This window comes from Muntiacus reevesi, chromosome X, assembly GCF_963930625.1.
Source record: "Muntiacus reevesi chromosome X, mMunRee1.1, whole genome shotgun sequence".
In the NCBI taxonomy this organism is placed as follows: Eukaryota; Metazoa; Chordata; class Mammalia; order Artiodactyla; family Cervidae; genus Muntiacus; species Muntiacus reevesi.
In genome coordinates, this window is record NC_089271.1 from 115852022 (window position 1) to 115879947 (window position 27926).

At 38.8% G+C, this 27926-nt stretch overlaps 1 protein-coding gene across 1 annotated transcript in view; it reads right to left on the minus strand.

Moving 5' to 3' along the window:
• The window catches only part of ADGRG4 (adhesion G protein-coupled receptor G4), a 106302-nt gene that overhangs the window by 58216 nt on the left and 20160 nt on the right, over positions 1-27926 (minus strand). Inside the window, 14 exon segments of the mRNA XM_065916860.1 lie at positions 762-800; positions 3071-3135; positions 5138-5231; positions 7101-8394; positions 8397-8773; positions 8775-8911; positions 9144-9421; positions 9424-9625; positions 9628-9735; positions 9738-10044; positions 10046-11311; positions 11313-11336; positions 11430-11995; positions 11997-12220. Of these exon segments, the coding sequence (XP_065772932.1) occupies positions 762-800; positions 3071-3135; positions 5138-5231; positions 7101-8394; positions 8397-8773; positions 8775-8911; positions 9144-9421; positions 9424-9625; positions 9628-9735; positions 9738-10044; positions 10046-11311; positions 11313-11336; positions 11430-11995; positions 11997-12220 (4981 nt within the window).

Sequence of the window (27926 nt, forward strand, 5' to 3'; positions counted from 1 at the left end):
GGAGTTTAATTAAGTTGCCCAAGGTCTCATAATCAGAAAGTGGAAAAGCAGGGATTCTAACTCAGGCAGCCTGACTCTGGGGGCCACATTACCACCAAAAGGCTTTTACACCTATTACTTGAGAGGAATTTTAGTTATGTCACATTATGTATACTGTTTTCAATTTTTACATTCTGACTCAGGTATTTACAGATAGTATTTTAAGTGATGGCAGATAATTTGGAATGCACTGTAGGCTTGACTGTATTTTGTGTAGTCAAAATATTTATCTCAGATTTAAATAACTTAAAACCTTGGTGCATACTAATTCTTTCAGAATCTAACATTGTAAAGCTTTAAGGCACTGGAACAAATAATGGGAGATAGTTTTATCACATTGACTTGAATTCTACACAAGAGTGGATTTACTACGTGAATGTCCATTTTGCAAATAATTGTGTCACTCTTGGAAAAATCAGGTTTCTTTGCCAGATGCCTACAAACAAGAAATTCCATTTATCATTTGCAATCCTCAAATCATTCCATACTCCCACAAATCCCAAAATGTGCCTCAAAAAATTACCCCATAGACAGTTCAGAAAAGCAGAGATTGGTTTTCTTAGTGGATTCTTGGCAGATCCCAAAGAAAGTAATGTAATTTGCCCCTCAATTATTACAGCTGAACCTTGCCTGATAATATGCACTTGAATGGAAGAGCTATTTACCCATATATAATCAGGTATAGGGTGGGTTACAAGTAGATTTGTTTTGAAAAAATACTTACAAATTGGTCCATGGTTATTTCTTCCCCAGTAATGTCTCTGTACCAAAATCACCAGAAAATTATAGGAAAATAAACCACAGTACCAAATACATGAGAGAACAAGTTCAGGAGAAAGACAACTGTGAGGTAGAATGGTAGAATCCCCCTGCTTGAAATTTGGATAATACTAGGGCTCTAAGGAGACACTTTATTTTATTATTATTTCTTTGATGATGTCAATTTTTTTTTCATTTATTTATCTTAGTCAGAGACTAATTACTTTACAATATTGTAGTGGTTTTTGCCATACATTGGCATGAATCAGCCATGGATTTACATGTGTTCCCCATCCTGATCCCCCCTCCCACCTCCCTCCCCATCCCATCCCTCTGGGTCTTCCCAGTGCACCAGCCCTGAGCACTTGTCTCATGCATCCAACCTGGGCTGGCGATCTGTTTCACACTTGATAATATACATGTTTCAATGCTATTCTCTCAGATCATCCCACCCTCACCTTCTCCCACAGAGTCCAAAAGTCTACATCTGTGTCTCTTTTTCTGTCCTGCATATCGGGTTATCGTTACCATCTTTTTAAATTCCATATATATGTGCTAGTATACTGTATTGGTATTTATCTTTCTGGCTTACTTCACTCTGTATAATGGGCTCCAGTTTCATCCATCTCATTAGAACTGATTCAAATGTATTCTTTTTAACTGTGGAGTAATATTCCATTGTGTATCTGTACCACAGCTTTCTTATCCATTCGTCAGCTGATGGGCATCTAGGTTGCTTCTATGTCCTGGCTATTATAAACAGTGCTGCGATGAACATTGGGGTACACGTGTCTCTTTCAGATCTGGTTTCCTCAGTGTGTATGCCCAGCAGTGGGATTGCTAGGTCATATGGCAGTTCTATTTCCAGTTTTTTAAGGAATCTCCACACTGTTCTCCATAGTGGCTATACTAGTTTGCATTCCCACCAACAGTGTAAGAGGGTTCCCTTTTCTAAGTAGACACTTTAAAAGAGCTGGGTCATTATTTGCATACCAAAATGGTGGTAAGCCTTCGATTCAGTGATCCTACTTCTAGGAATCTGTTCCATAATAGTATCAGCAGGGGTGTATAAAAATATATATACAAAGGTGAAGAAAATCAAATGTCCATCACGAGGTAATTGGATAAATACACCACAGCACACCCATACAAAAGAATTCTACGCAGTCATTAAAACAAATACGCTACATCTGTAAGTATTAGTTGGAAAGGATATACATGATGTATTCTAAGGCAAGAAAAGAAAGTTGTAAAACAGTATGTAGAATGTGATCCCATTCTCTTAGTAAACCCATGACAACAAATCTAGAGAAATATATAAAATAAGCCATTAACCAGAGTTCTTAAAGTAGGTGGGGAAAGGCAGTTTTCTGGAGATTTTTGCTGTCCATATCATACATTTCTGTAAAGCTCTAAGTTTTTACATTGACCACATATTAACTCCGTAATAAAGAAAAATCATAGACATAGTTCTTTGAAAGAATGGTGTATACTTTAGACATTTCCAATTTTCTTTTAATAACCTATCATTGATTTACTTCCATTACTTTCTGGGAACTTTCTTGAACCCATTTATGTTTGAACATGCAAAAGAAACAAAAATCCCAGTGTATGGAAGACAGGCAGTGTTTTTTAAAAAATCAGCTAACCATAGTGTACTAGAACCACGCTTATTTTTCGAAGGGGTTCTTTGGGATTTTCTTTTAACAGAGGACTAGTCTATGTGCAGGACAAGAGCAAAGAAAATATTTCTCAGATGACCAGTTAACTTTTTTATGGTCTTCTGGATAGTACTCAGCACCTGCCAATTTCACTGCAATCACCTCTCCAAATCTGTGCCCCAGGCAATTCTGGAACTAGCTACCATTCCTCACTTGAAACATTGCGAGTTCCCTTAGAATTTGTCATTCTTGAAAGTGCATTATCCAAAAATAAAAGGACTTGTCAATCCTCATACAATGGCCATTCCTAACCTTTCATTCCTTTAAGACATGATTTTTTTCCCCTAAGTCGCAGAATCATAGCATTTTAAAGCTAAAAGGGGTTTTAGGGGTAACTGAGTCTAATTCTACTACTTCCCCTATTTATTTTTTTCTGTTTTGTTCTCTCATTGACTTTATACCTTACAGTAATAATACAAACCTCTTTATCAATCCAAAGAGAACCTACAGTCAGAAGGGAAGATGCAACTCAAAATGCAGCAATCTCAAACAAAAACCAAGGATATACCTTCCAGATAGGAACAGACCCACAGCAGATGACATTCACATACCTGTTTTTAATTTGAACAGCCAGGTTAGCAAGAACAAATTCACTGTCCTGAAATATAGAATTCAACTGTAAAAGATAAAACATATTTGTTTTAGTACTCCTGCTCCTCTTTCTTAACCCAGCAAAGTTACCTGAGATGCTGTGATCTTTAAGCTGCATTTATTATTTCAGTTGGTTTAACATTTCCATCTGCTCCACTCAGCTTTTTGATTTATATTTTACCTATTGGTATGGGATGAACTGCGTCCCTGCAAGATTCATGTTGAAGCTCTAACCCACTAATGTGACTGTATTTGGAGATAAGAACTTTGAGAAGGTAGAGAAAGTGCAGAGTGTTAGTCGCTCAGTCATGTCTGACTCTTTGTGACCCCATGGACTGTAGCCTACCAGGCTCTTCTGTCCATGGAATTCTCCAGGCAACAACACTGGAATGGGTTGCCATTCCCTTCTCCAGGGGATCTTCCTGACCCAAGGATTGAACCTGGGTCTCCTGCATTGCAGGTGAATTCTTTACCGTCTGAGCCACCAGGGAAGCCTTTAAGAAGGTACTTAAGGCTAAATGAGGTCATAGGGTGGAGCCCTAATCTGATAGAACTAGTGTCCTTATTGAAAAGAGGAAGAGACACTAGAGATCTCTCTGTGTGCACACACACAGAAAACGCCATGTGTGAGGTACACAGTGAGAAGCCAAGGATAGAGGCCTCACCAGAAACCAACCTTGCCAGCACCTTGATCTTAGACTTCCAACCTCCGGAACTATGTCTGTAAAATAATATGTACATAATTTAATCGTTTTGCTGTATGTGTGAAACTGGCACAGCATCATAAGTCAACTATACCTCAATTAAAAAGAAAAAGAAAAAAAAGTCTGTCATTTAGACCACCTAGTGCATCATGTTTTGTTATAGCAGGCCTGGTGGATGAATACACCAACCCATTTTCAAGCACTTATAATCATGTAGTATATACTTGAAAATAAATGCTGATGGGGAGAGAGGGGAAACAGACATCACCAGTTACTGTTGGAGAGGGTGCAAGTTGGTACCGCCTATCTGGGAGGCGACTTAATGATAGCTATCAAAATGTAAAATATTCATGTCCTTTGACCTAGCAATTCCAGTTCTAGGAATTTATCCTATAGAAATACTCAAGTACACCCCCTTCAAATTTATTACAAGAGCATTATTGTCAGTATTGTTTCCAAACAGAGAAAAAAAATAGAAACAAACTAAATGTCCTCCAAAAGATGCCTGGATTAAGGCTACCACATTACAACCTCCTAGGGAGATCGTTTTAAAGTGTATGAGATAGGTCTATGTTTACTCGCATGAATGTGCGTAAAGACACATAGTTAAGTGAAAAGAAAACAAGTTGCAGAATAGCATAATTAGCATGATTACAGCTACTTTTGCAAAAGAACATGTATGAATCACTGTTATTCTATATAGAAAAAATCTGAAAGAATAAGTTTCAAACTGTTAAGAGGTGTTAATACGGTAAGTGATATTAGGGAGGACATTTATTTTCTGGGTTTCAGATTTTAGTGTCTGAATTTTTTTACAGAGAGTAGGTTTTACTGCTTATTGTCAGAAAAATGTAAGGATAAATAAAACATTTCTTGCATAAAAGAGAGAAGAAATGAAAGTACAGAAAACAAAAATATTTAAGTACAATGGCATACACTATGTTATCACAGCTCTCCTAGGTTCCCCAAGTAGGGAAATGTGGCAAAAGTGCAGAATTCATATCAGTGGAGAGACATGTACCATTCTAAACCAATTAAAATAATAATACCTCATAAAAAGCTTTCCAGCACTGACCCTATAAAAGAGAGACCACATATATCTTCATGGTGTTGCTTCCAGAGTAGATAAATTTGCAGCAAAAAAAAAAAAAAATCAAAACCAATGTGCTGTAATGTATTAGGCATAGAAAATAGTGAAGCCTAGTTTTATATATATCTGGTTGGCTAAAAAGTTCAAGCTTTTCTGCAAGATGTTACATATTTATATGCACATATTTATTTACTTTTTTTAGATGTAGCATGAACAGTCAATAGATTATTTACCCATTTTTTGCAAATTCTTTTACGACACTGGTAATAGGGATCCTCTGTATCAAAGATACAGAGACTCATTTCAATATTGTAGAAGGAAATTGTAAAAATAAGATCAATTTCATTCATTTAGTTCAAGAAATTTAACTTCTGTAAGTCTGGTTGAAACTGCTCTTCACTTTAAAGAAACCAAACAATGAAGCCTCATTCTTAAACTTTGCTTAATTTAACTCCAAGGTCAACAACCAGTGCTTTTGGCTCCATATAGCATAGCAAACCAGGATGTACCCTGGCAGTTTTGCTTTAATTTTTTGGCTGTTCCTTGATTTCTGCACAATTGACAGGTATTCTACAACTCCCCCCGAATTCTAGTTTTCATTGGCTAACAGATTTCTAGTCCACTAAAAGGCCAAGCTGAACATTATCTCACAGGTTCATTTGTACTGAGAAAATGTTTATTTCTTCCCATGCCCTTCCTTATGCTTCAGGCTTTTCTCTTTATTCCCTTGTTTCTCTTGTCTGTACTATCAAATTTCAATTTAAAAAACTTTCTATTTTAGAATATTAAAGTTAAGAAGATGGATTTCCCTGGTGGTACAGTGGTTAAAGCTCCATGTTTCCATTACAGGGGGCGTGGGTTTGATTCCTGGTTGGGGAAATTCTGTATGCCATTTGGTGTGGCCAAAAAATATATCTAAGTATATGTCTGTATCTATATATAAAAGTTGAAGGAACATCCAGTTTTTGAATTATTTGGAAGCCAAATACTCCCTGGCCACAGATAAGCATTAGAAGCCAGCTGGAGGTGGGAACTGGAGAAGATTGAAACCTGCATTAACGGAATTCAAAAAGAGCAAGCTAGAGTATCTTCTGGTGTTTTCTGGTATGTGGTCAACATGTTGGACCTAAGGCCATATAATCCTCTTATAGGGAAGGGGGTAAGGTTCCTGACCCATGTCCACACTGGCAGAGTCAGAGCATTAGGAACAAAATGGATGGGAAGGAGGCTTAGAAATGTCATACGTTTGCATTATATGTCAATAAAAGAAAGGTAAGAAAGACGGCAAGAGAATTGTGCTTGGAATAAGGTACCCACTGTAGATACTGTCTGAAGGAGAGAAGAAACACTTGTACCCTTCTTTTGCCCTTTCTGCCTTCAGAGAATTGGCTCTCTTTAAGAACACATATCCCGGAGAAGGAAATGGCAACCCACTCCAGTATTCTTGCCTGGAGAATCCCATGAACGGAGGAGTCTGATGGGCTACAGTCCACGGGGTCACAAGGAGTCAGACACGACCGAGTGACTTCACTTTCATTTTCCAGGAGGATCAGTTGATCTGCAGTTGATCTAATAGTATTAATACTTGTTCTACCAGTTTCTTACACTGGTATTCTTCACTTGCGTAAATTATGTAATAGAAGATGAATATTCTAGAGGATCATTTCTCCTCCAACAGAGGTTCTAAAACTGCTTCTACTGCCCCATTTCCTTTAGTCTTACAACTTAAAAAGTCTCAAGTTGTTTGACTTTCTGCTTAAAGGCAGCAAATATTGTACTTCAGGTTGACCCATCATGGAGTCTTAGAGCCTCAAAGATCTTTACAAATCACATCAACCCTTAAGACTCAGATGAAATGACATCTGAATCTCTTCCATAATAAGAACTCATATCAAGATAGTGAAGCAAAGAGACCTCAAGTTCATTATTTAATGTTCTGGTTCCAAGAGAATTCTGGGATGTGTCCTTGAGTATACTAACATACCAAAATTACCATGCAGATATGACTGGGAGGAAAAATGTCCAAATTCAGTGAGGACTATTATAGTTGAGGACCTTAGAACTATGCACTTGTAGGTCTGTGTGTTCAGAGCACAAATTTAATATAAACAGACTTAATATTAAAAAAAAAAAAGAACACATGTCCCATTGTGCATACATTCTATTATGCCATATCCATTGCAGAACATACCTTTGGACTTAACGGCAATAGGTAAAGTCGAAGTTTCGGTAGATAAAAAGGAAGGTGTGGAGTCAGGCCAGCCTGTCTCAAAAGAGGAAGAAGGTAATGATGACACATTTGCTGTAAAAGGATGTGTTACTCCAGTGGAGATGAGTGGAAATGGGGCTCCAGTAGCAGTGGATGTAGTGGCGGCTATATTTAGAAGGGACTCCTGTGTGGGCTTAGGAAGAACTAAGGTAGTGGGTGCTGATGCAGCTGGGATTCTGCTCCATGCAGATGTTGTTGTAGGGCTAGGTAGAAACATGGCACCAACAGATGGGGTATGGTCAACTGGAGGTGATTTACTCATTCTTCTAAAGGATGGAGCTTGAGGCACAGTCCTGGAGTTGGCAGTCACAGTGATTCTGGAAAATGCTTCAGAAGATTTGGAAATGTAGGTACTGTCATCTGTGATTTTTATAGACACAGAGAAAGGACTTGGGAAGCCCGCAGTGATACCGCCCACTGTAGGTGTAGGGGTGGTTTCGAGTACAGCACTTACACCAGCAAAGGGTCCTATTGTAAAGTTAGTGAGTGGGTGTGTTGGTGTTATGCCAGAAGTCAGAAATGTGGATTTTAATACCTCTTCTGGAGAGGAAGATATAATGTGAGTATTGGATCTAGTTGCCAGAGGTGAACCTGAAGGAAGACTAGATAAGATCCAAGTCAGCATGGGTGAAGTAGAAGCCTTTGAAATGATAGATTCTGAAGCAGCATCAGAAATATTTGATGGGAGTGTGGTCCCAGGAGTTACAGATGTGGTTGTCTTCTCAAATGTGTGCTTAATGTCAGCCAAAGTAACAGGGATAGATTTTGAAGATATTGATAATGAAGGGCTCTCAGACATCCCCAAGGTAGGAAGAGTTCCTGTTGTGGAAATTGATGACATTGCCATTACATCTCCAGGTACAAGACCAGTCTGAGAGACTGGGAATGTTGACAAAGACTCTGTACTAACGTAAGGACTCTCTGTTTGCTTCTTGTTGGATGTAGGTACATAAGCAGTGGTAGAAGCTGAAAATTGAGAATCTTCAGCTGTGGGTGTGTTCCAGAAAGTCAAAAGCAGAGACTGGGTGTTACTAGATGTGGTTCTTGTTTGCAGAACTGGAAATTCAACCGTTTGGGACATAGGAGGAAGAGAAGTCTTTGGAGTAGAGAACTTGGTTTCAGTACTTTGAGGTGAAACAAGAACTGATGTCAAAGAGGGTGAAGTTGACCCAGATGGAATCCAGGGAGAGTATGAAACAGGTGTATTCACAGACATGGCACCTTTGTCAGTTCAGCTGTTGAAGTATTTTCTGATGAGGAAGTCTTCTTTTCTGTATTTGAAGAATGATAAATGGTAGTTTTTACACTTTTTGTGGATCCAGGAGTGCTCTTAAAGCCAGTCAAAGATGGGGAAAATTGAATATTCAAGGAAGCGTGGAGATTTTCCAGAGTAGATGAAAGCACACTTTCAGGGGCAACAGTTCTGGAGTAAGTATTTGTGAGAGCTATTACTTTACCACTGCTTACAGTTGAAAGAGAGCTGTTAGTAATCCCGGGGAATATGCCCAGAGTGGTGGCCTGATATCTTTGTGATGATTGTTGGGCTGTTGATAGAATTGATGAAAACGTGGTCTTTGGAATGGAAGAAATAGCCTCAGTTCTTAGAAATGAGTAGGGGAGAGACAAGGATGCCTATGAATGGAGTCACGGTCCCAACCATGATAGTGGTTGGAATGGTTTTCCCAGAGGGAAAAGTTGGCTCTGCTGGGGAGGATGTAGGTGTGATGCTGGATGATACCTTAGTTATTTCTTTTCTTTTTTTTAACATGCGAAATAAATTTTTTTTCATTTATTTTTATTAGCTGGAGGCTAATTACTTTACACCATTGTAGTGGTTTTTGCCATGCATTGACATGAATCAGCCATGGATTTACATGTGTTCCCAATCCTGATCCCCACTCCCGCCTCCCTCCCCATCCCATCCCTCTGTGTCTTCCCAGTGCACCAGCCCTGAGCACAGTACAGGAGACTTTAGTTATTTCTGAAGTAGTGAAACCAACGGAAGTCACTGTGCTTTTTGAAGCAGACCCAGCATATGTCAAAGGTGTGACATCTAATGACAATGTTTGCATGGTCATAGAAGGCCTGGGGGTAACTGAAGAGGAAGTATAGAATGACCCACCTGTTGTGGAAGCATCAGAAGAAACAGTAAGAGGTGGAAAAGCAGAGACACTAACTGACATTGAGGACATCTCAGACCCCAGCCCAGAAGTGGCTACAGAGGTGCTTTTCAAACAATCTGAATGTCCATTTTAGAAAATCCAGTCATTAGTACAGTGGGAGTGCCCAAAACACTTTTAGAGGTCAGGGGAGTGACTCTAACTGGCCGTGAGGACATCTAGTAGGTAGGAATGGACATTATCATAGAAGTTTTCCCAAGAAGTGCTATAGATACATTTGAAGCAGAAAGGGCTGTAGTGATCCTGTCAGTAGACACAGCTATAAAATTGGCACTAGATACTGTCGAGCTATGGAAAGAGATGGGGACTCAAGGGAAGTCTGTGTGCTTTCAGAAATGAGAGGGGCAACTGAAGACACCTCGGGCTGAGTCCTAGGTATGTGAAAGCAAGTGTAAAAAAAGTTGTGTTATTGTTTATAGGATTTGATATCCTGGTTGTCCCGGGAGTTACGGTATCTACAAAGGAAGTGTCCTGGCGGTGTGAGAAAGGGTGAGTCACAGAGGTGGTGCTTACTATCTTTTTCTCAGTCCTGGGAGCATATACTGAGAGGGCACTCATGCTCCCTGTCTCAGGAGACAAAAGTGTGGTAATTGTCAGAGCTCATGAAGGGAGAGCAGTTTTCCCAAGACCAGTAGACATTTCTGAAACATGGGCCTCTACTGTGTTACTTGAAGTTGAGATAGATGGAGTCTGTGCTCCCAGAAGTGGGAGATGGAGTTGGATTCCCCTCAGGTGGAGTTTCTGAAGTCCAAGGTGCTATGTAGATGTGGGTGGAATTAAAGATATCCATAGTTTCGTTGTATGAACTCTTAGGTGTCGTTTTCATTGATTTTGTAGAAAACCAACTTTCTTTCACCTCAGCGGTTGTTGTATTATCCAATTGGGTAGTTAGCTTCTCTGCATCAAGAAAGGGGGAAATAGACTCATCTGTTGCTTTCAGCATTGTTGCAAATGGAGAAACCTTGGTTGTCACTGCTAGAGCCGATTTTCTCTCAAGATAATGGGAAGTTGTTTCTTTCCTTGTCACAGTAGCAATGAATCTTTGTGTCATTGCAGAGCCTGGAACGGGGACTGTTGTCTCTCCAAATGCAATTATACCATTTGTCTGTGTTTGTGTGTTCTCAGAAGCGCTCTTTTCATTAGAAAAATTGGTTCCACATCAGCAAGGGTAGATGCTCTTATCTACAAGTGGAACAACTGTCTCCCTTGGTGTTGAAAGAAGTTCATTTCCAAGTACTGTGGATGCAGGGGTGGTTTTTAGTAGTAAGGTGCTAAATTTAGACTCAGGCTGTTTGGTTACAGATGTGACTCCAGAAACTGTGGAGAAATTAGTGAACCATGGAGATGTCAATTTGGATAGAACTGTTTTATATCTGTCTGTAGTAGTATTAGCAATAGTGGTGGCCTTGCTCTCCATAGATACTTCTGGTTGGATGATAATATTAGTAGTTGTGGATGAATGCTCTGTATTAGAAGTACTCCCATTTAACACTGATGTCAACAAGGTCTGATCTGGCCTGGAAGTTCAAGTGATCTCATTTGTGGAGAATAGATGGTCACCCTCATCACTTGTTGATTCCTTGGATGTGGAAGCTGATCTAGTAGAAATCAGAGGAAGCATGTTTTCACCACCTGTGGGTATATTCAATGCATATACTGGCCCAGTGATTGTGGAGGAAAATAGAGTTTCAGCCACTGTAGGTGCAAGTGTTTTCCCAAGAGTCAAGGCTGTATGTGTCATCTCAACATCAGTAACAGTCTGTACACTCTGAGCTCTGGTGAATGGAGAAGATGTCCTGAAAGAAAGTGCTACAAAAGAGACCTCTTTTGGTATGAAGGTAGATATTGCGTCTTCCACTGTGGGTGAAGAGTCAGCCTGGAAATTTGTAGATGGTGATTCTGTTTCATCTGTTCTTAGCACAGGTGTCATCTCAATAGACCTAGTTGAATAAACTAGGTATTTCCATATCAGTTGTGGCCAATGTGGATGCTGTCTGCTGCTGCTGCTGCTAAGTCACTTCAGTCATGTCCGACTCTGTGTGAGCCCATATATGGCAGCCTACCAGGCTCCCCCATCCCTGGGCTGTCTGATTTCTAGGAAATACAGAATTCATTGAAACAGCTGTGGAGATAAGCACAGACTCAGGTGGCAGTGTTGACGCAGTCCCAAAGGGAGTAGCTGTAGTTGAAGTCAGATCCACTGTGGACTGACGTACACTTCCAGCAGCTGTAGATGCAGGAAACTCCTGGCTAGCTGTGGCAATAGGGAGTGCCCCAATACCTGTGGATTTGTGTTTGGGCCAAAATGTTGTAGACATGGATGTTGACTCAACAGGTGAGAATAAAGATGCTGTCCTCATAACAGCCAACTGAGATTCAGTTACTGAAGGTTTGGATACAATTGAATTGTTGGTAAATCTAGATGTGCACAGGAAATTAGTAGCTACCACTGGATGAGAAGTCTCAATAGCAATGGATTCAGCCATTTTGGTTGTCCTTGTGCTCTCTGAAGATGGGGATTTAGTTACTTTCATGGAATTGGTAGTAGGGCCTACGGAGGTACTCTTGGTAGACAGAGCAATGGCTGCTGATTTAGACAAAAGGTCTGCTATGAATGTAGCTGTCTCAGCTATGGAAGTCTTTTAAAAAAATTGATGCAGTCATTGTTTTCAGTGGTGGAGATGTTGTATTGGAATACAGTCGAGTTGTATAATCAGTTGCAAATACAGGCATGCTTTTAGACACCACTGTAGAAGAATATGCAGTCTTTTGAGGTTTTAGTCCAGTAACTTGGGATGGAGTTTTCAAGTCTATTTGTTGTGAAAGAGTGGTACTTGTTTCTTGAATTATTATATTTTCAGAAAGAACTGAAAAATTACAAAGCATATGTTAGTTTGGATTCAACTTTAGAAGTCAGAAAGGATTCTTTAAGAAAGAACTTTATAATGGCTTTTCATGTTCTTAAGAGGAAATGAGTATCAGATATAAATCAAACCATGTGGTTACAATTGACCATTAATAACAGGGGTTGAGCTGTGTGGGTCCACTTACACATGGATTTTTTTTCCCAATAGTACAAACTACAGTAATTCACAATCCACGGTTGGTTGAATCCTCATGTGTGGAACAGCAGATATGGAGAAACAACAGATACAGAAGGTCAATTGTAAGTTGTAATGGAATTTTCACTGCTCTGGAGGGTTGACGTTCCTCATTTTCCCTTGTTCAAGGGTCGAATATACCTGGTTTTTCTTAACATGACTTTCTACTTTCCAAGTTAAGTTACAAGTAGAAGGACATCCATTCCATGCTATCTTCATTAAAAAAAACAAAACACACAGGCATTCCTAACAGAGGGATGCATGGTAGCACACTGATTAAGAGGATTACATTTGGAAATGAATCAATCTCTTGAAAGACACAAGTTATCAAAACTCACTTAAGAAGAAATAGATAACTTTGAATAGTCCTGTATCTATTACTGAAGTTGGATTATGTCTTTAAGTCTTCCAAAAAAGAGGACCGGCTTTAGGTTCAAATAGATGTATTTTTAAATCATGGTTCCCTCACTTATTCATTATGTAATCTTGGACTAGTTAGTTTACCTTTCTGTGCTTCACTTTCCTCCTTTGTAATAAGAGATAATAACACTGACCTTAAAAAATTGTCTTGAGGGGATTTCCCTGGTAGTCCAGTGGATAAGACTCAGAGTTCCCAATGCAGGGGGCCTGGGTTCCATCCCTGATCAGGGAACAAGATCCCACGTGCTGCAACAAAGACTGAGCATGCTACAACTAAGACCCAACACAACCAAATAAATAAAGATTTTTTTAAATTGTTTTGAGAATTGAGTTAATGTATGTAAAAACTCTTAGCATAGCACCTGGGGCACAGTAAGTGCTCAAAAATGATTAACTGTTGTCAAATGCTTATATTCATCTCAATACTGTAGATTAAAAATGTTTTGATCTGGGACACCAAGATTAAAATTTCCTGAACATATGTCATTTATGTATGTATATTTACAAACAATATGTATATATATAATATATAATAAATTTACAATATGTACATTACAAACATAGTCAAAATATGTCAAAAGAATGATAAAATAAATAGAAACTTCACAATATTTTCTTCCTGTACTCTAATGCATTATCTGTATACTCCCTAGAATTGTGCACCCCACTTTGAAGACCACTGGAGGCTATCTTATGTCTCAATTCAAGTCAATTAAATTGAACAAGTATTGTAAATACTATTGTAGATTCTGTGAGAAATGTATAGAGTTTATGACATGACTTTTTCCCTCAGAGAGTTCACATTTTATTGGGAAATCTTATATTACTGAAATATTTTTAGACAAAATATAACATAATATTTTAAAAACAAAACAGTAAAAACACAATGAAATAATGCAGTTGATAATAAAGTGAGCAATGGAATATACTCAGGTTTCACATCTCTAAAGTAATGAGTTGGCCAAAAAGTTTGTTTGGATTTTTCCATAGATGTTACAGGAAAACCCAGGTGAACTTTTTGGCCAACCCAATACAAAGGACAATCAGTGCACTAGCTCTGAGGAATGAGGAAGCTTTTTTCTTTAGAAGATGTGGGCCTTTTGAGAAATGATAGGGTTTGGATAGTGAAAGCAAAGTCACACAGCAATGAATACAGAGGCACTGGAAGGATCAGTCTAACTGGAAGGGAGTATGCTGGATAGGGGTGCAAAAGAATGTCAGACTAGGATGGATAGGCAGGCAGATAAAAGAAGGTAAGATAGCAGCTTTACTTACTACAAGCCAAGCACTGTGCTACTTGCTCTCTTATTTAATGCACCTAACAACCTTATAAGGTAGATATCACAATTAACCACATTTTAGAGTTGAAGAAACTGAGTGGCAGAATCTTTACATGAGTTGCTCAAGTTCACACTTGGAGGTCGATCACCTATGGTCTTAATCACTATACCATTTGCAAAGATGTAAATTCTTGAACAAGGAGATTAAGTTGATAAAAAGTAAATTTTAAAAGGTGACTCAGATGGTAAAGAAGCTGCCTGAAATGCAGGAGACCTGGATTCAATCCCTGGGTCAGGAAGATCCCCTGGATAAAGGAATGGCAACTCACTCCAGTATTCTGGCCAGGACAATTCCATGGACAGAGGAGCCTGTCTGACCCCAATTCCATGGGGTCGCAAAGAGTTGGACACGACTGAGTGACTAACACTTAGAACTTAGTCTTTAAGGAAAATGAATTCTATGGCAGTGTACAGGATGGGTAGGAATGGGAAGATACTGAGGGCAGGGAGACTTTTTAGAACACTGATAGAGTCCTCCTCCCCACCTCACTCCCACCAACCCAGCCATCCACTCTACCTGCACTTGAGCAGACAAGCACTGCTGGACATAGCCATATAGGAGGATGAATGAATATTTCATAAATTCATGGTCACCAGCCTCAAACAAGCCTTTCCCACTGTGCATCCAGCCTAGTACATTTCTCTGGTCAATTTATGCTCCTACTCTGCAATAACTATTGATAGTCTTCCCCATTCTCAGACTTTACCCTCACATGTTTATCAAGTAACCTTGCCTCTTACTTCATAGAAAAAACAATAAAAGTCGTCAGACAGAAACTTGGCTGTGCTGACTTCCCCTCCTAATTTTAAACACGTTCCACTCACTTGCAAAAGAAAACAAAACCCCTATATCCTTCTACAGGTACTGTCCTCTCACTCTTCCCCCCATCACACTCAAACTTTTCTAAAAGAAAGTTTATCAGACATCCCTGGTGGTCCAGTGGTATAGACTCCATGCTTTCACTGTGGAGGGCTTAAGTTTGATCCTTGGTTGAGCTCAGATGGTAAAGCGTCTGCTTGCAATGCAGGAGACCTGGGTTCAATCCCCAGGTCAGGAAGACCCCCTGGAGAAGGAAATGGCAACCCACTCCAGTACTCTTGCCTGGAAAATTCCATGGATGGAGGAGCCTGGTAGACTACAGTCCATGGGATCGCAAAGAGTCGGACACGACTAAGCAACTTCACTGTCACTGAAGAACTAAGATCCTGCATGCCATGCAGTGCAGCCATAAAATAAAATAAAACTAATAATAAACATCTTTAAAAAGTTTAGCTATACTGGCTATCTCCATGCTCCCCTGACCCATTCTTTCACCCATAGTAAGCTGGCTTCTGCCATCATCATTCAACTGAACAGCACTCACTAAGGCCACCGGTGGCCTCCATGTAGACAAATACTATGAATACTTTGTCAGTCCTCATCTTACTTGACCTTTCAACAGCTTTTGATAACGTTCACCACTCCCTCCCTCTTAAAATACTCTTTTAATTGACTTCTGAGACATAATGCACTCTTGGTTTTTCTCCTAGTTCTCTGGCCACTCCTTCTGACTATCACCTTTGCAGACATACATTATTTTACCTGGCCATTAAATATCAGGGTTCCCCAGGGATCAGTCCCAGCACCTCTTTTCTTCTCACTCTATGGCTTCTTCATGTTATGCCCGATGTCCGAATCCCCGAGCGGGAAGAGAGAAGGCTTCCGAGACAATGCAACTCGCAGGAAGGGAAGTTTATTACTGACTCGAGTCAGGACTCCCTGCCGCAACCAACGCAGTGGTGTGGGTCAGAGAGCCCCGAGCCCAACCTGTTACACAAATTTATAGAGTGAGAAGCAGATTGTTTACACGTTTGCAAAACAATTTCATTGGTGAATACTTTCGCGTGGGCGGGACTTTCCTGGGGGTTTCCACCCCGTTCCTAATTTCCTAATTGGCAAACATGGGTGAAAGCTAATTGGTCCTAATTGGCAAACAGTGGTCATTGTTAAGCGAAAGCTACCTGATAGTAGGAAGGCCTACTCCTAATCTAAGTTGTGTTACTGCTGCTCGCCTCACACTTCATACCTTGGATTCCAACTTACACCAATGCACAGATGAATCTCAAAGTTATATTTCTCCACCAGATCTCTATTCCAAACTCCACACTTATATAACCAATTGCTCACTTGACATCATCTCTTGCATATATATCTCATTAACACCTCAACTCAATATGCCCCAATCTGAACTCTCTCCAAACTGGGTCCTCTTTCAGTATCCTCTCAGTGAATGACATCATCATACATTACACTGTGCAAGTCAAAACTCTCTCCCTCTGTCTCCTTCATTTTCTTTCATCTGCTATAGCCAACTCATAATCTTGTCCCATGGATCTTACCTGCTAAACATCTCTTGATTCCATCTTTTTCTCCATCATTATCACTTATCACTGTGCCCAAGCCACCATCAATCTCTCACCTAGACTATGACAGTAGCTTCCCAACTAGATTCTGCCTTCATTCTTGGTGCTCCTCCAATCTGTTCCATAATACGATCAGAATGATCTTTTTGAAATGCAAATTTGATCATGTATCTCTCTCTCTCTCACACACACACACACACACCTTCACATACTTAGCTCCCTTTAGTGGCCTTGTGTTACTCATAGGATTAAAAAAGAAAAAATTTTCAGGACTTCCCTGGTGGTCCAGTGGTTAAGAATCTGCCTTGCAATGAAGAGGATGGGGGTCTGATCCCTGGTTGGGAAACTAAAATCCCATATGTGGCAAGGCAGCTAAGCCCGTGAACTGCAATTACCAAGTCTACACACCACAACGAAAGATCCCAGACGCTGCAGTCAAGATCCCACGTGCCACAACTAAAAGCCAAGGCAGCCAAATAAATACATAAATAAAGTATTTTAAAAAAATTTTAGCAGAGTTTAAACAAACTATGCATGGTTTATTCCCACCTACCTCTTCATTCTCAGTTTGTACTAAATTTCTCCCTTGTTTTCTGGGCTTCAGTCCATCAGCCTCATTTTAGTCCTCTAATACTTGGCATTATTTTCCCACCACAAAAACATTGCATATGCTGCTACTTCTACTTAGAATGATCTTCCCACCCTTCTTCATCTGATTAACATCTATTCAACCTCCAGATCTCACTCATGCATCACTTCTTCAAGGAAGCCTACCTTCTTTTGCCTCCATGACTGAGTCAAACCAATCTATTCTAGGCTCTTATTACAACCTTCTTATGACATCCCTCATACCTCTTCTTCATAGTACTTGTCACAGATGCAGTTTTACATGTGTGCATGTGTGCTTATTAATATCTGTCTTTCTCACTACACTGTATGGGTAGGGACCTCATCTTTCTTTTCTCACTCACCATTGCATCCCCAGTGCCTAATACAGGGCCCAGCACATGGTAGATGTCCAATATATATTTGCTAACTAACTGGACAAGTGGAAATGATGAAGGTTTGGAATGAGATGAGAGTAGTGTGGAAAATCCCAATCCTACAGCTATTGGAAAGGAAGAATTGACAGGATATATTAGCAAAGAGGTTTAAGAAATGAAGATAGAGAAGTCTCAGAGAACTTAACTTCTGCTTTTGAACTAATTGGAGAACTGTGGTGATATTTATAGAACTAGGAAAATTGGGAGAGCAGCCTTACTCAGAAGGAAAACACCCACTTCAGGCGTGGATAAGGGGAATTTGGAATGATGGTGGAAAATCTAAGTGTAAATGGTGCATAGTAAAACTCAAGACTGAGTCATAATTTTTCTGCAGTTCAAATCACCCAAAATGAAATCATGCATATTTACCACTGGGAAATTATCATTTCGAATCTACCTAGGAAGCACAACATCTATGATGTAGGAATAACTATTGTGGTAGACAACCTACTAACTTATTTCACTGTCTCAGGCATTAAAATTGCTTTTAATTTGCATGTACAGAAATTCTGAGATGTGTGTGGGATGTTCTTGAGATTCTGTGGTCATCAGCAAATAGAATGAGTGGCGATCAGAAACCTGCAACTAGCTGTATAGATCAGTTGAAAAGTTCACACATTTATAAAAAGAAAACAAAGTGGTATAAGAAATACTTTTTACTTAATTTTACAACATTGTTTCAATTATCAGAGATTCACATCCTATCAAGCTATAACAGCACAATATTTATTTCAAGCTTTCTGCCTTCAGATTTGACCATAACTGCAAGTAAAAGAATTGTCAGGATCTTGGCTCCCATTTTTACAGATGGCTTTATCACAGCCAATTGGCTTAGCAAACCTGTTAAAGTGTCACTTATATCACACTGGAGGAGTGTGTGGCATCCCAGGGCCTGATTCACTTCCCACGAATGCACTAATTATTGAGAGAAGGGTTCACAATTCGCATTCCTTAACAAATGATTAATGATTGAGCTGCATTCACTTTTAGGAAAACAATAAAACACTAAATACCACAAAAGCCTAAGTTATGTTCTTTGATGCAGCATTCAAGCAGCACTGTTACAGAAACCCTTAACAAGTAATAGGAAACTCTTTCAGAACACAGAGGATGGGAATTAGGCATGGTATTTTTATCTAGAGAGGGCTGAGCTATAGATGTTAATTGTTATTAACACTTCTTGTAAGCATCTCAAAAAGAAGCAAAAGATTGAGAAAAAGAAAGACAAATGAGTTGAACAAAATTGCCAAGCAGGTGGCATTTTAAGTACCAGATATCGCTTAGGAAATAATGCAACTTTCATTTTAACTTAGGGGCTTCCCAGGTGGCTCAGTGGTAAAGAATCCACCTGCCAATGCAGGAGACGTAGGAGATAGGAGTTCAGTCCCTGGGTCAGGGAGATCCCCTGGAGAAGGGAATGACAATTCACTCCAGTGTTCTTGCCTGGGAAATCCCATGGACAGAGGAGCCTGGTGGGCTGCAGTCCATGGGGTAGCAAAGGGTCTGAGCAACTGAGCACACACACATGCACACATTTTAACTTAAAACCTGGATTTGTATATTTCAGCAAACAAATCCCATTGAATCTTTCAGATGAAATGTTTTTAATAAAGACTCAAGTCTTCCATAATTAAATCACAGAATTTTATTTATTTATTTTTTCTTTTTTTTAAATTTTTTTTTATTAGTTAGAGGCTAATTACTTCACAACATTTCAGTGGGTTTTGTCGTACATTGACATGAATCAGCCATAGAGTTACACGTATTTTACACGAATTTTAGAACTGCCTTGGAGACTGTATTCAATCCCCTCACTTAGAGATTAGGCCCAAAGAGGTGTAGTGTTGAGAAGATGAGATTTCCACAGGTGAAATATGTAGAGAAGAAATAAGACAGTGTGCGCTGGTGCTTCAGTTATTCAGTACCCATAAGTGCATGCCCTCAATTTACACAGAAAACCACAAACCCTGGAGAAAGAAGGGACTCTATCTAAAAGAATCAAGCGTTGGCAAACTTAAATAATAAAAGCCAGGTTGTGCAGATGCTGAACTGCTCAACAGAAAGCAATCACCCAGAACAGTCAGATACAAACTTTAGAAGAGATCATCACAGTGCTAAACCAAAACATGAAGACACCTTGCAAGCCTTGGCACTGAAACCCATTGGGAATCCCAAATTATAGCCATGCCCTGAAACAATGTTGTTGTTTCTGTTTAAACGAACATCTTGAAAAACATCTACTTCTGCTTTATTGACTATGCCAAAACCTTGGACTGTGTGGATCACAACAAACTGTGGAACATTCTTAAAGAGGTGGAAATACCAGACCACCTTACCTGTCTCCTGAGAAATCTGCATGCAGATCAAGAAGCAACAGTTAGAACTGGACATGGAACAACAGACTGGTCCCAAATTGGGAAAGGAGTACGTCAAGGCTGTGTATTGTCACCCTGTTTGTTTAACTTATATGCAGAGTACATGATGCGAAATGCCAGGCTGAATGAAGCACAAGCTGGAATCAAGATTGCTGGGAGAAATACCAATAACCTTAGATATGCAGATGACACCACCCTTATGGCAGAAAGCAAAGAGGAACTGAAGAGCCTCTTGATGAAGGTGAAAGAGAGAGTGAAAAAGCTGGCTTAAAACTCAACATTCAAAAAATGAAGATCATGGCCTCTTGTCCCATCACTTCATAACAAATAGATGAGAAAACAATGAAAACAGTGACAGACTTTATTTTCTTGGGCTCCAAAATCACTGCAGATGGTGACTGCAGCCATGAAATTAAAAGACTCTTGCTCCTTAGAAGAAAAGCTATGACCAACCTAGATAGCATATTAAAAAGCAGTGACATTATATTGCCAACAAAGGTCCGTCTAGTCAAAGTTATGGTTTTTCCAGTAGTCATGTATGGATGTGAGAGTTGGACCATAAAGAAAGCTGAGTGCTGAAGAATTGATACTTTTGAATTGTGGTGTTGGAGAAGACTCTTGAGAGTCCCTTGGACTGCAAGGAGATCCAACAAGTCCATCCTAAAGGAAATCAGTCCTGAATGTTCATTGGAAGGACTGATGCTGAACCTGAAACTCCACTACTTTGGCCACCTGATGCGAAGAACTGACTCATTGGAAGAGACCCTGATGCTGGGAGGGATTGGGGTCAGGAGGAGAAGGGGACGACAGAGGATGAGATGGTTGGATGGCATCACCGACTCGATGGACCTGAGTAGGCTCTGGGAGTTGGTGATGGACAGGAAGTCTGGCATGCTGCAGTCCATGGGGTCGCAAAGAGTTGAACACAACTGAGCGACGGAATGGAAATGAACTGAACTGAAACAATATTCCTTGAATAATCACTCATATCCCAAATAAAGTCGATCTAATCATGTCAGTAGCTTTTTAACCAAGAATCATGGGAATTAAAGATCTTTTCAAACTCTAAGTCTAGTAATTAATTAGAATGGTCTAGCAAACCTGTTCAATTGATGCAGAAAAATCATTTGACAAAATCCCACATCCATGCATGAAAAAATATATCTTGGCAAGTTCAGAATGGAGGGTGTTTCTATTAACCCAATAAAGATCACCAAGAAACCTACAGCTAACATCACCCATAATGGTGAAAGGCTGAATGTCTTCCCACTAACACTGGGAAATAGGCAAGGATGTCAACTCTCACCACTCTTATTCAACATAAATAGTATGGCAAGTTAGAGGCACTCCAATAAAAAAGGAAAAGAAATAGTAGGCATTGCAAATTAAGTGATTGTCCATGCAGAAAATCTCAAGGAAGCTAAAAAAAAGTCTCCTGAAACTTAAAAGTGAGTTTATTAAGGTGGGAGGATACAAAATTAATACAAAGTAAAGAGTTCTTAGACTTGACACCAAAAGCATGATCCACAGAAAGAATAATAATAAATTATACTTCATCAAAACTAAAAGCTTTTGCTCTGTGGAAGCCCATGTGAAAAGGATAAAAGAGTAATCTACAGATTAGTAGAAAAGATTTGCAAAACATATGTCCAACAAAGGACTAGAATATATAAAGAATTCTCAAAACTCAACAGTAAATACATCCAATTTAAAAATGGCAAATAAATTAGGAGTTCGGGATTAACATATACACACTACTACATATAAAATAGCTAAACGATAGAGACTTGTATAGCACAGGAAACTATACTCAATATCTTGTAATAACCTATATGGAAAAGAATCTGAAGAAGAATATATATGTGTATAACTGAATCACTTTGCTGTACACTTGAAAGTAACACAACATTGTAAATTAACTATACTTTAATTTAAAAAAAAAAAAGAGAAAATAGGCAAAAGACATGAATAGTTCATTGAAGAGGTTATATAAATAGCAAATAGTCACAGGAAAAGAGGTTCAACATTCTTAGGCATCAGGGAAAAGCAAATTAAAACCACAATGTGACATCACTACACACTTACCAGAATGGCTAAAATTGAAAAACAGTGACAATACTCAATCCTGACAAGACTGCAGAGAAACTGGACCATTCATACACTGCTGGCAGAATAGAATATGGTACAATCACTTTGGCAAACAATCTGACAATTTCATATAAAACTAAATGTTCAACTATTACAGTTTGGGGCATTCATCCCAGAGAAACAAAAACCTATTCTCACACAGAAACCTACACACAAATACTCATAGCAGAGGGGTTTTTTTGGTAATAGCAAAAAATTAGAATCATCCCAGGTGCCTTTTAACAGGTGAATGGCTAAACAGTGATATATCCACACCATGGAATCTTACTTTGCAGTGGAAAGAAATGAACTATGGATAAACACAACAACCTGGATGACTCTCCAGAGAATGACGCTAAGTAAATAAAAGCCAATCCTGGGCTTCCCAGGTGGTTCAGTGGTAGAGAATCTGCCTGCCAGTGCAGGAGACGCAGGTTCAATCCCTGGTCCGGGAAGACCCAACATGCCGTGGAGCAATTAAGCCCATGTCCCACAACTATTGAGCCTATGCTTTAGAGCCCACAAACCGCAACTACTGAGCCTGTGTACTGCAACTACTGAAGCCCACGCACTCTAGAGCCCATGCTCTGCAACAAGAAAAGCCACCACAATGAGAAGCCCATGCACTGCAACTAGAGAATAGCCCCCACTTGTCACAACTAAGAAAAATCTGCATAGCAATGAAAATCCAGCACAGCCAAAAATACAAATAGATAAATAGATAAACTTTTAAAAATGAAATCCTTGAAGGCTACATATTGTATGAATCCATTTGTTAATGTTTTTGAAATGACAAAATTTTAGAAACAGAGGACAGATTATTTGTAATTGTCAAAGGTTAGGGATGCAAGAAGCAGAGATGTGGGGAAAGGGAGGAAGGTGGGTGTGTTTATAAAAGGGCAACATGATGGATCATTGCAGTGTTGAAACCATTAACCATTCTGTATCTTGACTGTGGCGATGGACACGCAAGCCTACACAGGTGATAGAACTGTATAGAACTTAATACACACACACACACACACACACACATACACACACACAAATGAGTACAAGTAAAACTAGAGAAATCTGAATAAGATCAGTGGATTGTGTCCAGGTCAATATTCTGGTTGCTTTACAAAATGTTGCAACTGGGGGAAACTGGGCAAAGTGTACAAGGAATCTCCAGCCGCATGTGAACCCACAGTTATCTCAATGAAAATTCATTGAAAGAAGCAAATGCAAAAGTCCATGCCCTGCAGGCAGTTGAACAATAACTGAATGTCCGTTTGTACTAGAGAGACCACAGAAGCCATAAAGAGTGGCCTCCGTCTTTGAAGGGCTTACGAACGCGTTTCATCTCATTCACCTTTTGTGAACAAGAGCTCACTTGCACAAAAGACCTGCATGAGTTTTGCTGTCTCTGTATTTTAAAGTGGTGATAATCCACACTAATTCATAGAGGCCTGTGGACTTAATTGTCATTTGCTCCTTCACTTTAGACCAAATTGTATTATTGTAACCATTGGGAGATAGAGGACAGAGGTATGGAGTAACTGAATATTCATGGGGCATTTTGTTGCAGATGTACCTGCCAACAGAATATTAAGTAGAACATTTGCTAAGGTACCAAATTCTGCTTGTGATTTGGGTATATCACCTCATATTAAATCTTTGCATTTTTCTAGACCACATTTCGCATCTGATTTTTCTTTCAATCACAACCTCTGGAAATATAATTCAGAGTGTGTTTATTAGATTTGTGAGAGATAATGGTGACCAGAAACTGTCACAGGCACATCTGCCTATGGGTTAGAAAAAATACAAAATGAGCATCTTTAAGATGATGAGGAAAAAAAATTGTTTTCAAAATGGTGTCTGTATTCAGTTACCAGGCAAGGACACAAAAAAATGAATCCTGCAATAGAAAGAGAGAGACAGGCTAGAAGTTTCCATCTCTGAATCCATAGACGAATGTCACTCTGTGCAGAGGAATACAAATAAGGAGGTTTGAACGAACTTCAAACAGCCCTTGCTTATCTTTCATGATGAAAAATGAGTATTGCACAGAGAATTGATGTACAGGGGCAAAACCAAATCGCCTTTTAGCTAGAAGAGCCCATCAGAGCATCCTATCAGAGCTGATAATTGGACAGAAGGCTTAATAGTGGGCCAGACAAATGTCTTAGATAGTACATAAACTATATAATCAATCTCTGCATATTTTAAGAATGGTTAGTTCATAAAGTAATTCAAAACAGCTGGAGCATTAGATTAATTAATGGGCTTTCCTGGTGGCTCAGACAGTAAAGAATCTGCCTGCAATGCAGGAGACCCGGGTTCGATCTCCGGGTTGGGAAGATCCTCTGGAGAAGGAAATGGCCACACACTCCAGTATTCTTGCTGGAGAATTCTATGGATTAATTAATAAACCTTAGCAAATCAACAGCTTCACGCACACAAGGACCTTATCCTTTGATACAGGGTAGATTTCGCAGAATTGACTCAGTTCATGTTACTTTATTTTTTTCCAAGAAGGGATTTCTCAAATGCATTAACTGAGTGGTTTAATCTACATACCTTTAGGAAGACTCTTCACCTTCATACATTCCCAAGTCAGAACAAATCTTTGTTGGATCATGTGTCTGAGCTGAGATTAGGAAATTATGCTCAGTATACCTAGAGAGGAATTTCAGCTTGTGATCAGTCCCTAACTGTCACTTCAAGAAATTCCGGTCACCATTCATTCCTTTTAAAAATACATTAGACTTTTGTCACATCTAAAGCCTGGAAACAACTTAAAAGTCCTTCAAAGGGAGATTATTGAATAAATTATACCATAGCTCTATTGTATATAATCAGAAAGCCCTATATTTTCTGATACTGAAATATCTCCAAAATATACTATTAAATGTAAAAAAAATACAGAGGACTATGCTTATGGTCATGATCTCAAATGTGAAAAAGAAAAATGAAGAATATTTACATTGAAACACAGTTTTAAATTGTTTCTGCAAGGATATATAAAAAAATTAATCATTACTTTTAGGGAGAAGCACTTGGGCTAAGGGATTGAAGAGAAAGGAGACTTTTACTTTATGTCTTTATGCATTGTTTGAATTTTAGCCATGCATGTCATTACTTTTAACTTAAAAACTGAATCAATTTTAATGAATAGTTTAATAAAATAACTAGCAAAAATGGTAAATCAATTTAAACCATAAAAGCTTATATCCTTTTGTCTTGAAATTGTATTTTTAATCATGTTTCCTGTGAAATTACAAGCCCATGTATACCAAGATGTGTGTACAAGAAAATTCACTGTAGCATTATTTGTAACTGCGGAGTTGGAAGCAATTTAAATGCCCATTGATGGTGAGTTAGTCAAATAAATTATAGTATACCTATACAATGGATATATTAATATGAAAGCCCAAAACGAATGAGGTGGATATATTACTAAACATCTGATGTGGCCATCATATTAAGCTAAAATAAATCAAATTGCAAAACTATGTGTACATATGCATATATTATTTTTGTTTTTTAAACTATACACACACATTATAAATCCACAGGAAAAAAATTCTAAAAGAAAAATGACACCTCTGTGGAGAGGATGCAGGGTAGGTTTTACTGTATACTTAATGTACTTCTGTATTATTTGAGTTTATTTTATTCACAACAATATGTATCACATTTATAATGTTTTTAAATAAAGAGATGCTTTAAAACTACTCTAAAATGAAATTACTAATGATTTTGATGCTTTAAAACTACTCTAAAATGAAATTACTAATTATTAGCACCTTTGCCTTGATTATTATTTTTTAAATAATAAACACTTTTATTAAAATAAACCCCTTGTTTATTCCTGAGATATTGACAACTACAATGAATACTTGTTTATTAAACTCAAGTAGTGTTCATGGTTTTCAGCAAATGTTCCCCCAAAGCATTGTTCTCATGAATATATAAATATATACACATATAATTTATGAATAAGTAGGTTTATTGAGAATTATAACCTAGTAATGTGCTCATTACAATTTATTTTTGAAAAGTCATAATCTTTCTATGGAACATAAATAGCAATTTATTAGGCAAAAGCTGAAGCTAGACATGTAGTAACCACCTCTATTTATTCAGATAATTGCCCTCTTTTTTCCAGATGTCAGATGGCAGCATGGAGGTAGAAGAAATTCTGTGGTGTTCCATTTCCTTCAGTGGGGAGCAGGCAGTGATCATAGCTGATAACCAGGTGGGTTAGCAGCAGCAGCAATACGCTTCAAAGGAAGCTTCTAAGACAGTGTCTCATAAGATTTTGGGGGGCCACAGACTCCTTTGAGGTAGTCCTGCAAGCTGTGGAGGGTGAAAAGAATGGCTTTGCAACAGGACAGATCTTTGTTCAAATCCCTGCTCTGCTACTTATTTGATGGGTGACCTTCAGCAATTTATTTAAACTCTCAGAGCCTCTCTTTCCTCATCCATAAAGTGCCTGGCACACAGCAAGGACTCAGTAAAAGGCAGCAATTATGTTATTTTAGAATATGATGAAAACTACAGACTGTCCTCGGGGGGAAAAATTCACCTTACATTTTTAGCATGGTGCATACCATCTCAAGGGCTTTGCTCACCCGTCAAAGCCATTCTGCCCCTCAGGTTAGAAACCCCTGGTGTAAGGTTTGAAAAGGACATTTGAAGACACCAGAATAATAAAAATAACATTTTCTACTCCTTTAACTATTTTAGGTTGTGTTTTCTTTTGCTTGTTCATTGTATTGGATTATTTGTATATTATGTCCACCAGGACTTAATGAGAACAAGAGGATAGATTATACATCAAAAAGTGTACAAAACAGCAAAATGAATGAGAGCCATCTAACACTTTAACACTTCAGTTAGATTTAGTCATTTACCAGCAAAGTGTAGGAAAGACCATTGCCATTCACTGGCCAGATTAGGCTTTCAAAGACCACCGCTAAGTATATGGATTTAATAGAGCCATACTTCTGGTTCATTCCATCAAAGACAAAGTTACTTGAAACTGCTTTGAGTGAGCTGTTCAGCCTTAACCTACTAGTCCCTAGCTCAGTTTTTGTAAGCAGAGTCAGCCTGAACTTTTCACTTTCATTTTCAAGCCTTCACAACAGAGAAAAAACAAATGCCTTCAGGTAGTAACTCACAGGAAGAGCTCTCCTGTTCCTTTGTATTAGTCTGAGCTCAAAGAAATACAGAAAGCTTCTGGAATGTGCCTCTGCCATTAACTCAAACAGCATCCAGACCATTGGTGAAAATCTATCTTCAGAGTCAGTAAAAGCCCTATTAGGCAAGGATATGGCCCCTAATCCCTCACTACCCCCTCCCAAACCCATAAGAACAGTAAATAATATTCTTCTAAGAATAAATGAACATTTCAGGAAATGAGAAAAAATTCTATCTGTATGCTGTTATCAATGACTTTGCCCACGCTTTGGCTGCTGCTGACAATGATGGAGAAGATTGGATTTGAGAGGTGGGGTCATCCAGAGGAAAACAATCTTAAATTTCCTCCTTAAAACTGGAAAGAAAGAAATACATGTGTAATTCCAAAAACCCAAGTTTCTTACAAGAGTTTCATTCCAAATGGTTCTCCCACATCACCATTGCTTTCAAAAGAAAAAATAATTGGTTTACCAATATTATTTCCCACTAAAAGGGATCGGGGTTCTTTGGTAAAATGGCTGAGTCTTGGGCTGAGTGGGAAAAGTACAAGATGAGCCTCTAACACTAATATTGTGCT